Raw genomic sequence first — 13,335 nt, 5'->3', positions numbered from 1 at the left:
AATATCTTAAGCTCTAGTGTAACTTCTGTTTGTTCCCCTCACCATACCGAGTGTGTCTAGCAAGCAAACAGAAAATGGACTGGGGGTATATTTCACATTCCGTTATTTTTAATCAGAATTACAAGATGAAAACGACGTAACTAATGTACATGTTTTTACCTAAAGAGTGCTTTCAAGACGACTTCTTCTAGGAGACCTCGAACATATCTGATGTTCCCTCATAGGGGGTTACAACAGGTTTCAGGGCTACCATCTTCTTAAAATGGCCGAAATGGCGGATTCGGTAGGATCCGGGCAGAGCGGCAGGGGGAATATGCCACTCCACGGTGGCGTTGCTTAGCTGACTTTTGCCCTTCACCCAGTGAAACCTGCATGGGGAGGACACACTTTATGCGGATCCGTCACAGCGCAATCGAACGTGGCAGCGGCGTCCATTGACCGCCCCTCCCCTCCACCGCGACCCCCAAAGCCGCCGACTGTGTTAACACCAACCCTGATCAAAGGGCGGGTGACCTCATTACTGTCATCTTATAGGTGGTGCAGCTTCCTGCCCACTAATGCAGAGAGCCCCGTCACGCTGGACAATTTCAGTGCACAACTTCAGAACTGGAACATTACCACTAAGGCATCAGCCCATTAACCCCCCTCACCCAACCCACAAGCAGATGAGGCTATAACTCAAAACCACAATCGAACCTCAGAAACATCCCACTTCCTCATCTCTCCTCTAGCTTTTACAACTGTGGGGAATAAGGGCCAGGAAGCTTCTACAACACGCTCCGACTGATGAACAGATTAGCCGAAGCCTTTGGACAAAAGTGCAAACATCTTCCATTCCCTGGCATCTCTATCTAACTGCGATATATGTAAGTCCATATATGCAAGTGCAGACTTCATCTTAAGGGTTTAACTGCAAAACCACAATGACTGGACTTGACTCAGCTTGACTCAGCAGTATTTTTATCGTTAAAAGGACTTAGGAAGATAACAGCTGGACAAAAAGGCATCAGATAAGTAAATTTGGCTGTATAAACACTACCTGGGAACGGAAACCTTTGTTAAGAGAAAATTATATAAATAGTATTGCAGTTACGTTATTCCTGCATGGTTATCTGGAGGCATCTACGAAACTGCGACATGAAATCTCTACTGTACCTTGTCTCCCACGAGGCATCTGTTTGGACTATTTCCCACATCTGTGTTTTGTTGTCATACTTCTCCACAGTGACGAACGTCTTCTCCCTCTGAAATGACACCATGGGACATGCGGGTGGGCTGTTGAATCCTGAAAAGGCGAAAAGCCCGACCGAGGCTGCAGTTCCTCACCATGTCTCCTGAGTTCCGGGGATTTCCGCTGACAAACGTCACAGACGCAACCTCCCCCTGGAAGGGTGGGAAAATCGCAAGAGATGGTCGACCCAAAGGTGCATCGAGAAGGACATCAGAAGAATAAGTCCAAGCCCTTGTATCACAGTCAGCGGTGCAGTAGGGTCATGGATATCCTGGCAGATTCAAGGGGCCCAGCATTTATAATGGCCCTTGAATATGTAAATTATACATTACATTGCACAGGTGGGCTCAAGGTGACATTTTTTGGGGGCCCAGAAATTCTAGCTACGCTCCTGATTACCCGTCTGTAGTTCTGCATAACCTGCTCCAAGACATCCCCGAACGTGGAGTTGGGGGGTGCTTTGTCCGGCATGATAGCAGGTAACAAGGAGATGAGCTGGTTCTCTGCAAAGAACGGGGGCTCAGGACCTCTGGGAAGCTCACCAACCTTACCCTACCAAAAAACCACAACCATTTCTAAGGTAAGTTCTTATTCTAACTCCGGATGCCAATATATAGTACGACAGTATACATCGATGAGCCAAAACATTATAACCACTCCCACGTAAAAAGGCACGTGTCAAGGTGTGGGAGACGGCAGAAGATTTTGATGATAATTATGGGAGTAATGAGTCACGGCACATGGTACACTGTGTCTTGTGGACGCTAAGTAGCTGCAGGCCAGTCGGATTGCCCATACTGACCCCTGTCCACTGTCCACAGCACCCACAATGGGCACATGAGCGTCAGAACTAGACCTTGGAGCAATGAAAGAAGGTCGCCCGGACAAATGAATCCCATGTTCTGTTGCATCATATTGATGGGCAGGAATGTGTCAAGCATATGTGGGATGTGTTGGACCAACAAGTGCGATCCACGGCTACATACACAAACGCAGCCGGGCTCCATGTGCTGAATGATGTGACGCATTATTCCGGTGATCACCATCAAAATTATCTGCCATTTGTGCCACCATACATACCTGTTGGCAGTTTGTAGTTTTTTACTCGCTGTAGCTGGACTGGGGCACCTCACAAGCCTCAGAGATGCTCTAACCCAGTCTGGCCCTTGTCAAAGTCGCTCACATCTTTATCCCCGCCTATATCTTATGCATTCAACATGTGTCGAATGTTAAATTAATGTCTAATATATCCCAGACCTTCACACGCACCATTTTTACTCAAAACTCACTCGGTCCAGGGCACACGCCTTCAATGAAATTTCTGTGGACCTGTTTTGGTACTTTAACAAAAGTTCTCCCCTGAATTACACGAGGACTGAGTGAGCTTTGGTTCCCAGTACTATACTGTATGATGAGGGAGCTGGACGTTGGCAGCCACTGGCAGACTCACCTTAAAGACAACAAAAATGGGCGGAGAGTGTTTTGGAAATTCCCTCTTCGAATTTGGTTTATCAGTTATCTGTTATTTAATTTACATGCGCAAATTAAATGGCACATGTGCAATAATCACCAGGGCTTTAGATGACAGATGAAACATTTGTCTGGACACTGGCTTTCCAGTACCATACGGACATTTACTTTATACAAATTTCTAACTTTTGGGCATCATAATATGGATCTCATTCATATTTTAGACACACAACTAATCTGCTTACGAAATTGTGATCAGTAAATGTACATATAGTACAGTAAATGTACATATAGAACAGTAAATGTATATACAGTATATAGGGCAATACACGTGTACATAGTACTGGAAAGCCGGCATCCAGACAAATGTTTCACCTGTCATCTAAAGACCTGGTGATCATCACACATTACATCGTGATGTGAATGCAACAGGCTTGCTGATCGGTCTACTGAGAGAGGAGTGAGCTGGGTGGTGTGGCATCTGGGCTTTCCGCCAGGTCCTACCTCAGCGATGGCCTTGGCCAGACCTCTGTAACACTGAATATAAGCTGAGAGAGTATGAGGGCCATAAATGGTGGACGCCCCCTCGTATCGCTGGATCTGCCACAAACAAAACATAAAGTGCTTTGCATCTAATCTCGAAAGAAGCATAGTATCTGCAATATCTGAATGTACAACACGCACACTCTACCATAAACCGTATTAATTTTTTTTTGCTCGAGTCAACAGTTTATGGAGCCATCGAGATGGCGGTCGTACCTGATATTCCTCGTAGGTGGTGATATAGTGCGTATAGACATTCGACAGTCCAGCGATCACAACCTCCGCATTGGCAAAAGTGGAGCTCTTCTCCATTTCCTAGGCAGATCGCACATCGCTCAGCTTTATGGATGTAGGAGACCAAGTAGAAGTCTATCTCAACCTTTCAGAAAAAGCCTAATAAGATGCCGAGTTCTGGTGGTGTTGATAATCCTCACCTGCTTGACTGCCTCCCTGATCCTTCTTCCTGACATTGTCCTAGAAGCACATCAATCTATTTTTGTCATAATAAGATTGTTTATCTAGCTAGACAATCTGAAAAACAAACTTCAATTTGTTATACATCATTATTTATGATGTGGTGATAAAACATTAGGACTGCTTTGGACCGACTATCCATGAAAATTCATAAAAACTGAACTCAAGCCTCCATTCAACAGCATGAAACTGTCTGCAGTCTTGGCGAAGCTCACGTCATTTCTCCAGGTACGGCCACGATAGCAAGGGAGCCGATGGTGATGATCTGGACATCCACGATATCGGGATGCCATGGGAGAGGCTTCTTCATCTGGATACAGGTCATGGAGCCACTTTTATCATCATAGTAAATGGCAAAGTTGCTCGATTCAATTAAATTCAATTTCATATAGCATCTTTCACAATGCAGTCACCCCAAAGCACTTGACAAGATGGTGTGGCAATCCATTACTACATCATGCGTTCAAAATGGTGCATAACAGGGAAAAGGGTCAAAAGACAATGGAGGAGAGGAACCAAAACTTCCAGAGTATGGAGAAAAAATAACCTATGGGGGGTTTCTAAGGTCAACTGGCAGCCCAACCCCACCAGACATGCTAACATTATACAAAACAAGGAAAACCAGCTTTAACAAAAGCAAGGTGTAAATTGTGGTGATAATCAGAGACTGTCAGAGAGCCAGTCCTCCGTGTAGGTCTGCATAAGCTGGTAGATCATAGGCTGCACCCACGATGTCACAGTGTGTAAAGTTGCCATCCAAGATTAATGGACAAGGTAGACGAAATTTTCTGAGGGAATGCTTCATAATGTGATTCGTGCTCTAATAGGACAGGAGAAAGCAAGCGAGCTCATCACACATGGGCATACTGGCGGGACCTTACCTCTCCAGTGTTGAAGAGGATGGGTTTGGGACTGTGGCATTTACGGGTCTCATTCGACGGCACTCCCAGCAGTGCGTCTCGGATGCCGTCCCAGAACGGATCCCCCTCCACCATCCCTTAACGAGACACGCAAACTCGCACACGGCGATTTTCTGGATTCGCGAGCCGACCTGCACCGCCCCCGCAGCGGGTTTCGGGACTGCTTACCCTGCGTGAAATTGAGGTCACCACCTCCGTCGATAGTCCCACCTGCGAAGCTGTAGCCCAGAGCAGGTTTGCAGGTTTTACCCTGAGGAGAAACATCACGCAGCATGACAGAATGCTAATGCGCTGGAGACCAGAGGCGGACATTTCAGGTCCAGAAAGTAAAAATCCAGACCAGGATTTTGTTTCAACCACCCAATTGGGTAAAAACAGTCACTGTCACAGAGTACTCAACTGGTTGGTTGAAACAAAATCTGGGTCTGGATTTTTACTTTCTGGACCTGAAATGTCCGCCTCTGCTAGAGACAAGAAACAGATGCGAGTCTACAAGAATGCCAAGGCCTTCCTTTTAATTACCTAAATGTTACTCTTTTCCCACCAAAAAGAAGTGATTTTTATGTTTTTGAAAAACAAAAACATTCCATTCAAATAAAAGAAACAGGAACACCTGGAACACTCAACTGATGTTCGAACTTAGTCCGGAACTCAACAGCAAAGTATAGGAAAGGCTGTACAATAGCAACAATAGTGTATTGGATAATGTCCTGCCTACTACAGGAAGGTCAATAGTCCAATAACATTGTTATTAATAAGTTAGCAGACATTCTTTCAAAGATATGTATATTCCAACACATCTACAAATGCACTACTTTTTTCAGCTGAATGCTAACTCACTGTGATATAGGTAATCTGCTCACAACTAACTTCTGGTCAAGAGTTCTATAAGGCTTCGGTAATTTGATTTCTCAAAATGCAAATTTGACCGTTTTTGCGTTCTTGCATACCAGTTGTACATCATCTTCAGTCGCTGAAGTATATTTCCAAAATCAAGAAGAGAAGTACAGAGGATGCTAAAAGTCCCCAGATGTCATTCTTGCCCCGCCCCAAATATCAAAGTTGCTTCAGTTGCACCCTCGCCAAGCCAGAATAATAATCCCATGATTCATTATGTTCCAAATTCATTCTTGGGAGGCAAGTTAGCAAGACCGCTCGTGCCAAGAACACAATCAAGTAAGATCTTTGCATTCTCAGCATTGAGAAACACCTCTGGGTTCAGGACTCACCGTGTGTGTGGTGTTGATCTGAACCGTAACATCTGACATATTAACCCACTGGTGCGCCCCGTGGACAGCCCCATGCAATTCCTGATGCATGTTCCTGTACAGTTCCTGAAGGAAATGTTGAAGGGGATTGTTCATAAATATGCAAATGAGCTCACTATAGTCAACCAATCATCACAGCTACATTGCCAGTATGCCAGCTAGGGATCACCTATTAATTCTATATCATCAAGTCTGTGATCCATCCCCTTCTGGGATAATACTACCTACCTTTGCCTTATTATACATGCTTTCTCCAATAATCCTTGTGCTTTCAAACATGTCTGTTCCTGGTCCCAGAGCGACGCACATCTTAGTCTGTGAAATTTGATATTAGATCCTTGGTCTTGACATTGAATGACAATGAATGAAAAATCTAGAGGCAGATTTCATGAAATAACGTAATAACTATATCTTTAAATTTAAAACAGCTGTCAGGGGTGCTGAGCTGTGATCAGGAACGTATCCCTGGAATCTTAGGGAGTAAAGGACTGAAGTAGCCTGGACAAGATCTCAATGCATCACAGTACATGCAGAAACACATTTAAACTTGCAAATATTCACATGCTTATCCACCGTTTATATATGAAGACTTAAGACCTTTTGAAGAAGACCTACCTGAGCCTAGAAGAACTTTGAGAAACCTACAGACCTGGAGGTGTTAGCTGATGACCTTCCCTGCAAACTGTACACACTATAGTATATACTAATACCCTGTATATCATCTGTAATCAGTGTACTACTTGTTTTCTATTTTGTCACATAGAGCAAACCAAGGTTTTTGTGGAAACATGGCATTGACGCCCCACATACTCCACCAATAGGACAGGAACTGTTGAGATAGTCACATGACTCTCCCGTGTTGACGCAGTAAGGACCTTTGGTATTTGGAGTAACGTCTCCCTCATTGCTAGAGGAGAAGGCTGCCACAAACGGCCCCTGGAAAAAACAGAGTAGCCAAAAATGAGTATCTGACCACAAACACAATTCAGTCTGGTGTTCCTACAGCTAGATACTATCATGCAATACAGCTATTCTTCAGCTAATTTAATTGAAACAAGAAAAATCAATAATCAACTTTTAATTTCTTTATGAGAAATTATAGATATATAACAATAAATCAGCTGTTGTGTTATTTATAGTACAGAAATTTATGGATTTTAAACTAAATACCATGATGCATTACTGTTTTCTTTGGACTCTGCTACTATGCACAGAACTGGGGTTTATTTGGATACAATATTGATGAGTCACATGAACACGTTGGATTAAAAAGAACTCACCTGTCCAGGTAGGGAACTAGGATTTTTCTCTTGCTCAAACAGGTAGGAGGCGTACCCCAGGTTGTCCGAACTCACCATACGATTGGTTAAGTTCATACTGACAGAATGAACAGCAAACCAGCTAGGTGCAGAAAGAAATTAAACCAATCAGATTTTTTTGGTGTGATATCAAGCAATACAAAAAAAATGATAGGAGGGAGTGTCTCAATGAAGGAAAATAAATGCAGGCAGCGTTGACATATTTCTACTGATAAAGGCAGCCATTAGAAGGCTGAGACAAACAAGACTGTGATTTGTTTTACTACCTGAGAGCTCCCAATCCATCTCCATCCATATCTGTAAACTTCAGAACAACAATCTGGCTGTCAGTGTTGGATTTATACCTGAAGGACAGGTGAATTTGTGAGTGTATCGCCAACTCCACAAGTCCAGATGTTGATTATAAGTAAGTAGTTGTGAGATGATCTCTTGAAGGCCTCCGTTCAAGCAATTCTGTTATTTTAGATTCTTGATTCTACCTCTCAAGGGTACAACACTGCACTATCCATTGACCTAAATATAATGGGGTAAATACACTATATGGACAAAAGTATTAGGGCACCTGGCCATTATACCTACAGGAACTTCTATGACATCACATTTTAAACCCACAGGCGTCAATATGGAGCTGGTCCCCCCTTTGCAGCTAAAACACCTGCGACTCTTCTGGGGAGGCTTTCCACAAGGTTCTGGTATGTGTATGTGGGAATTTTTGCCCATTCATGCAGAAGAGCTTTTGTGAGGTGAGGCACTGGACGTGCTGGAACAGAAAAAGGCGTTCCCCAAACTGTTCCCACAAAGCATAGAATTCTCCAAGATGTCTTGGTGTGCATTTAGAATGGGATGTCATAAAAGTTCCTGTGGGCGTAATGATCCAATGTCCCAATACTTTTACCCATGTAGTGTAATTGAATTACCACGGTGAAAAATAGCCTTGACACGACATGTGAGGGGCCGTGCTGTCACACCTGCCACGCTCCTCTGCAGGGTTGTTCAGGTACGCCTGTGGACTTCTATTCAAGTTGCTCCCTTGGATCTCCCCTTTGTTCATGAAGATTCTCCCGGGCTTCATATTTTGGTGAGCCCTGTCGATGCTCTGTGCAGGAACCAGGAACTTAATCGAGCCGGTATCAAAACTGCCAATCCCTGTGCACCTCTTTTGTCATTGACCTCAATTACACATTTGGCAAATAGGAAGAACAACAGCAGGGCAGCACTCGAAGCTATAAAACTACAGTTTTTTGTAGTTTTTACTGATGCCACCTGAATCCATTACTATCTAGTATTACTTTCCCTTAATCTCATTTAAGCAGGTTCTTGCTCAAAAGGACACTAACAGAAAAGAGACAGATGAACAGATTTTGAGGAGGTTTGACTACCTTCACAATGCCGTTGACGAGGGCTTCGATAGAGGGCTTTATGTAGCCTTTGCTGGTAATCATGAACAATGTGTACTGGAAGTACCCAGCCGGGCCAGAGTGTGTGTGAGTCCCACTCAGGACCACGTTATCCTGTCTGTAAAGGTCACCATATTTGGCCGTGAGCTCCTTCAGTACCTAAGCCAGCGAAAGAGAACGGTTGATAGAATATATCAGACGCGAACGCAGTTGAAGTGTTTATGGTGGATCTGTTCTGTCCTTGACATCTGGAGATACCTATGTGCTGTTTATATCACGCGTGTTGATAAGCATTTATGATGCATTCCTCATGAAGGTGTTCATTCTGCTTCAAGAAGAATCCTTTACAGAAGGCAACAGCCATTGCAGTCTAGGGTGAAAGGCCGCGCTTGTCTTGGTACCTCCAGCCGCAGCCTCTGGGAGACCATCCCTATGTCCGCGCTCACAAACACCACCCGTCTGCTCCCGTCATCCACAATGAAGGCTCGGCTGAAGAGGCGAGTGTGGATTCCTCCAGCAGTCTGGTCCAAATTGGCGTAGCCCATCTGAGACACATGACAGACAGGTGACTTGATCTCCTCCATATATTACATAAACTAACCTAGTACTCCAGATAATATGCAGGGTGCTGTAAACCGGTCATCGAGACAGGCTCCAGGTACTTTTCTGCGATTCATTGCCAATTTAAAAAAATCCGCACCGATAAAATCACCAGCCGACAGAACGTCAGGGTTACCGTCTCTCACCAGTGGAACCTCCCCAACGGGTCCCGTACAATCTGCTCGGCCAACGCCAATGACAAAGGAATTCTCACTGGGCGTCCAGGTGGGCGTAGGAATAGGCTTCAAGTCTTCCACAGCTGAACACCAAACAGAAGATTCCCTTGTGGGTCACACGACGAGAACCTTCTCGCTGGTCTTAGAATGGCAGCCATGTTATTTTTCCAATAAAACCAGTCATAGCAAACTTAAAATTGCAGCCTGTATTGCTCATTTGCACTTTCGAAAAGCACAATATTGTAATATACAGTGGTACCTCAGAACTCGAACTTAATCCATTCAGAACTCCGGATCGAATCCTAAAAAGTTCGGGTTCTGATCGAATTTCCCCCATAAGAAATAATGGAAAGCCAATTAACTGGTTCCCAGCCCCAAAGAATTACACCTAAATGTTTTTTTTTTTTTTTTTAGCATTTAAACACAAAATGAACCGGATAAAACAAGAAGAGCATATACTGTACTAAACACATCTAAGGACATTTATCAAAACAGCAATTAAAGTAAGAAAATAAATGTATCCAAACAATGTGTAAAGTTAAAAAAAACAATGTGTCCTGCCCCAATCGTACGCTCCTTCCGTGTGCCACGCCCCCTCGTCAAGGGCGTAACTTTGGCTGGAACATTGGGGGGTCGAGGTCTCCATCCATTACAGGGGAAACATGATTATTGGGGGGGTTATATTGGCTGGATCTGATTATTGGGGGGGTCATGACCCCCCCTAACCCCCCTGGAAATTACCCATGCCCCTCGTTAACCCTGTGTGGAATCCCCATTTGATCAGCTGTTTCTAGTTGTTGTCATTAGCCCTCTGTATTTCGTCCGCGTTTCAGTTTGTTTCCCCAGTCCGGTCATTGTATTGTCCGTCTGCGTTTTGCCTGCCTTACCTGTAATTAAACCCCGTATATCCCGGTACCCTGACGTCTGCGCCTTTGTCTCCGTTCCGTCCCTGCTTGGCACGACAATATTATTATAATTAAATGTACTAATGGTTTATTATTAATATTAAAATAATTAATACGAAGTTTTTCTTTTTAAATGTATTTTAGTATATAATAATAATTACTGTTACTGTCTATCATTGTCTAAATGTATTTTTACTGTCTAAATATATGTATTCAGCTTGTGTAAACATGCATGATGCTATCACAGCGAATGCCAGGCTGAGACTGAAGCTTTACCCTTTGTTTCCACTGAGAGACGTGTCACGTGACTCATTTCCCCGCACGTACAAGTTCTCTTAGGTCGGCGTTCACGGTTTGACTTCTGAGATTCAGATCGAGTTCTAGTTCGAGTTTTTTTTTTCGAACTGGATGGTTCGACTTTTAAGAAATACGAGTTCTAATGAGTTCCAGAACTGAGGTACCACTGTATATGACTTTGAACTTTACATTCAAATGTTTCTTTTGATTATATGCAGCATAATCTGACATAGCATCTGTGGAAACATCAGGAAGACTTACGTGCGTCGGAAGTCAGTTTCACAGCCAAAACGACGATGAGGCTGACAGAGACCCCGGTCATTAGTACGAAGAGGCAGATGAGCAGCATTTCCACAGAGGTCAGATGACTGCATGCTTTCTTACGACCCATGACCCTAATGGAACAAAGCACCCAGACTCCCACCTGAAACTCAGAGTCGTTCCCCTCCCCCTAAAAACAGCACAGGATCCTTCCCAAATTCCTTTCCCCTACCACGGTTATTCCTGATTTCACTCTGTAAACAAAAAGAGCAGCTCAATACAGAACTAACAAGTGCTTGGTTTGCTTCTCCGACATCACAAAGTTTAAGACGCGATTTCGTGTCGCTTTTTATTCGGCACATCTGACTGTCAATGGAGCATGAGCAAAGCCTGACTGCGAAAATAGCCACAAATGAGTAAAATACAACCCATACCTTAACAACGGAAAGTATTTTCGCTACTCGCAGCAAGTTCCGACACGCTTCTCCCGATAAAATTAATACATCGAGCAGAACACACGCAGTCAGCCCAGAACACTAAAAACATTTATACCATCCAAGGGGGACAAAGATAACCATGTGCTGTTTTATGATCTTTGTCCTTCCCGGCTTCTCCCGTGCCAGAAGACGGCTCGGTTAAATCACTGTGAGCAAGTACGTAAATAGAAAGATAAAAAATTAAATCTGAAAGACATTTAAGCTGCTTTTGTATCAAAGGTCACATCATAATCTTTTGAGGCACATTTGATCACGCACATGAAGAATAATGAGACCCTGTAGACTGTGTAGAGAATGCAATTCCTAGTATATATAATCACGTTTCAAAGCCCAATCATTTATAAAGCATTATGTTATCTCATTAATCCCATAATTCTCAAACAATTGGTTTAGTTCTGTAGTGCATGTCATTGGCTTAATAGGGAACAATGATGCAGGAAAAATATACATTTTTTCTGTTTATTATAAATTATTTTCAGCTGTGAAATGTTTGATCATTCCTGGTATCATTCCTTTGCCACATTATATCGTCATTAAACAGAGAAAACAGCACAAACAGCTGTTCAAAATAATAATAAAAAAAAAAAGCCTGGATATATAGAAGAAAAAAAAATTTACCAAAAAGCAAATGCAAGTCACACTGTATTTTAAAATGAGGCATCATATTTCATCTTTTAGAGAATGCAATGTAATGTCAAGAGAAGTGCACACTTGGATTCGGTTTGAAATGTCCTTTATTGTCTTCATCTTGTGTTTTGGCTACCACTGTGTGTACATCTGCGATTCACGTATTCCATTTGGCGATACTGATTTTGCTACACTTTGAACAAACCAAACAACACAGTCCTCTCGATCGTCATCTCGCCACACGAGAGCACTTTCAATGACAGAAGGAGGAAATAAAATGCTTAAAAAAAAAATACAGAATGACAGACAGACACAAAGATTAAATTCTGAGCAAATATTTGATTTTCCCCTCCTGGTGGGTTTAGCTCCCGTAACCCATGGAAACCGTCAGCTACTGATAGTGATGTCTTTTGTGGGAGAATGAACCAGCAATTTGGTAAACAACAGGATAGTGGATACACGTTATCCAAGTGAAAGACCCAGACAAAGCTAATGTGACTACAGTACTTAGAAGACATTTCAGACTTTAGTGGTCCCAACTGTACAAGCTGCAGAAAAATTGAGACTTCTCACACTCAATGCTCTTCAGCAATGACACAGGAGTGCAGGGGAACTTGAAGTGCCTGACCGGTCCGAAACTCTGCTAGCAGATGCCCTACGCGCAGGCGCCGAACCAGAAGGGAGTCAGTCGCGACATTCCGATCAGCCGGGCCATCGAGGCGGGATGCCCCAACGAGGAAGCAAAACCAGTGACAGGATTGCAGGAATCTCTTAAGGATTCTTAATGGTGTGGGACGACTTCAATGCGCGCATCTGTTTTTCGTTGTGTGATTCTGCAATGGAAGCCGCAGCTCAACACAAACTAAAAATACTAATGTTGAACAAAACCGTTAAAAACATTACAAATGTTTTAAAATAAAGAAAACACATTATAGGCCCAGGAGACGACAGAGTGATAGTCCCTGTGAAACACTGTAGTAATATATTAACTACACATATATACACATATATATATACACATACACATATATATATACATATATATACATATATACATATATATACATATATATATATATATATATATATATATATATACACACACACACACACATATACATATATATACACACATACATATATATATACATACATATATATATATATATATACACACACATATATACACACACACACACATACATACTGTACATACACACACACACACACACACACACACACACACACACACACACACACACACACACACACTGCAGGTGGAGCAATTATTTACAGTGATTTGTTCTGATACTGAATGGGAGATCGTAGAAAAACGAAGATCCAACAGGG

General features: G+C 42.9%; 1 protein-coding gene across 2 annotated transcripts; it reads right to left on the bottom strand.

Moving 5' to 3' along the window:
* Nucleotides 1–90: 90 nt before the first annotated feature.
* asah2 (N-acylsphingosine amidohydrolase 2) lies at nt 91–13,021 on the bottom strand. Of its 2 annotated transcripts, XM_023830802.2 has the most exons (21): nt 11,296–13,021; nt 10,862–10,995; nt 9,369–9,481; nt 9,024–9,167; nt 8,605–8,781; nt 8,194–8,321; nt 7,492–7,569; nt 7,187–7,307; nt 6,717–6,842; nt 6,135–6,221; nt 5,868–5,972; nt 4,807–4,888; nt 4,600–4,715; nt 3,934–4,028; nt 3,679–3,718; nt 3,461–3,559; nt 3,206–3,301; nt 1,631–1,783; nt 1,327–1,383; nt 1,156–1,244; nt 91–368 (listed from the first exon to the last, which is right to left on the bottom strand). In XM_023830802.2, the coding sequence occupies exons 2-21, from the start codon at nt 10,989–10,991 to the stop codon at nt 188–190; spliced, it is 2,217 nt and encodes a 738-aa protein (XP_023686570.2). In that variant the 5' UTR covers nt 10,992–10,995; nt 11,296–13,021; the 3' UTR covers nt 91–187. The 2 variants fall into 2 exon arrangements, with proteins under 2 accessions (XP_023686570.2, XP_023686572.2); XM_023830804.2 differs by having other exon boundaries at nt 10,862–13,021.
* Nucleotides 13,022–13,335: the final 314 nt, after the last annotated feature.

The sequence above is a fragment of the Paramormyrops kingsleyae genome, chromosome 20, assembly GCF_048594095.1.
Source record: "Paramormyrops kingsleyae isolate MSU_618 chromosome 20, PKINGS_0.4, whole genome shotgun sequence".
In the NCBI taxonomy this organism is placed as follows: Eukaryota; Metazoa; Chordata; class Actinopteri; order Osteoglossiformes; family Mormyridae; genus Paramormyrops; species Paramormyrops kingsleyae.
This window is presented reverse-complemented; position numbering and strand designations above follow the sequence as displayed.

What these genes read in the sequence shown, in the direction of transcription:
- asah2 (XM_023830804.2), bottom strand. Translation starts at nt 10,991, where the DNA reads ATGGGTCGTAAGAAAGCATGCAGTCATCTGACCTCTGTGGAAATGCTG. An exon ending in TCGTCAACGGCATTGTGAAG is followed by an intron (nt 8,322 to 8,604) that starts GTAGTCAAACCT and finishes GTTCCTGCACAG; the next exon opens with AGCATCGACAGGGCTCACCA. An exon ending in CCCGGAACTCAGGAGACATG is followed by an intron (nt 1,245 to 1,326) that starts GTGAGGAACTGC and finishes GTGTCATTTCAG; the next exon opens with AGGGAGAAGACGTTCGTCAC.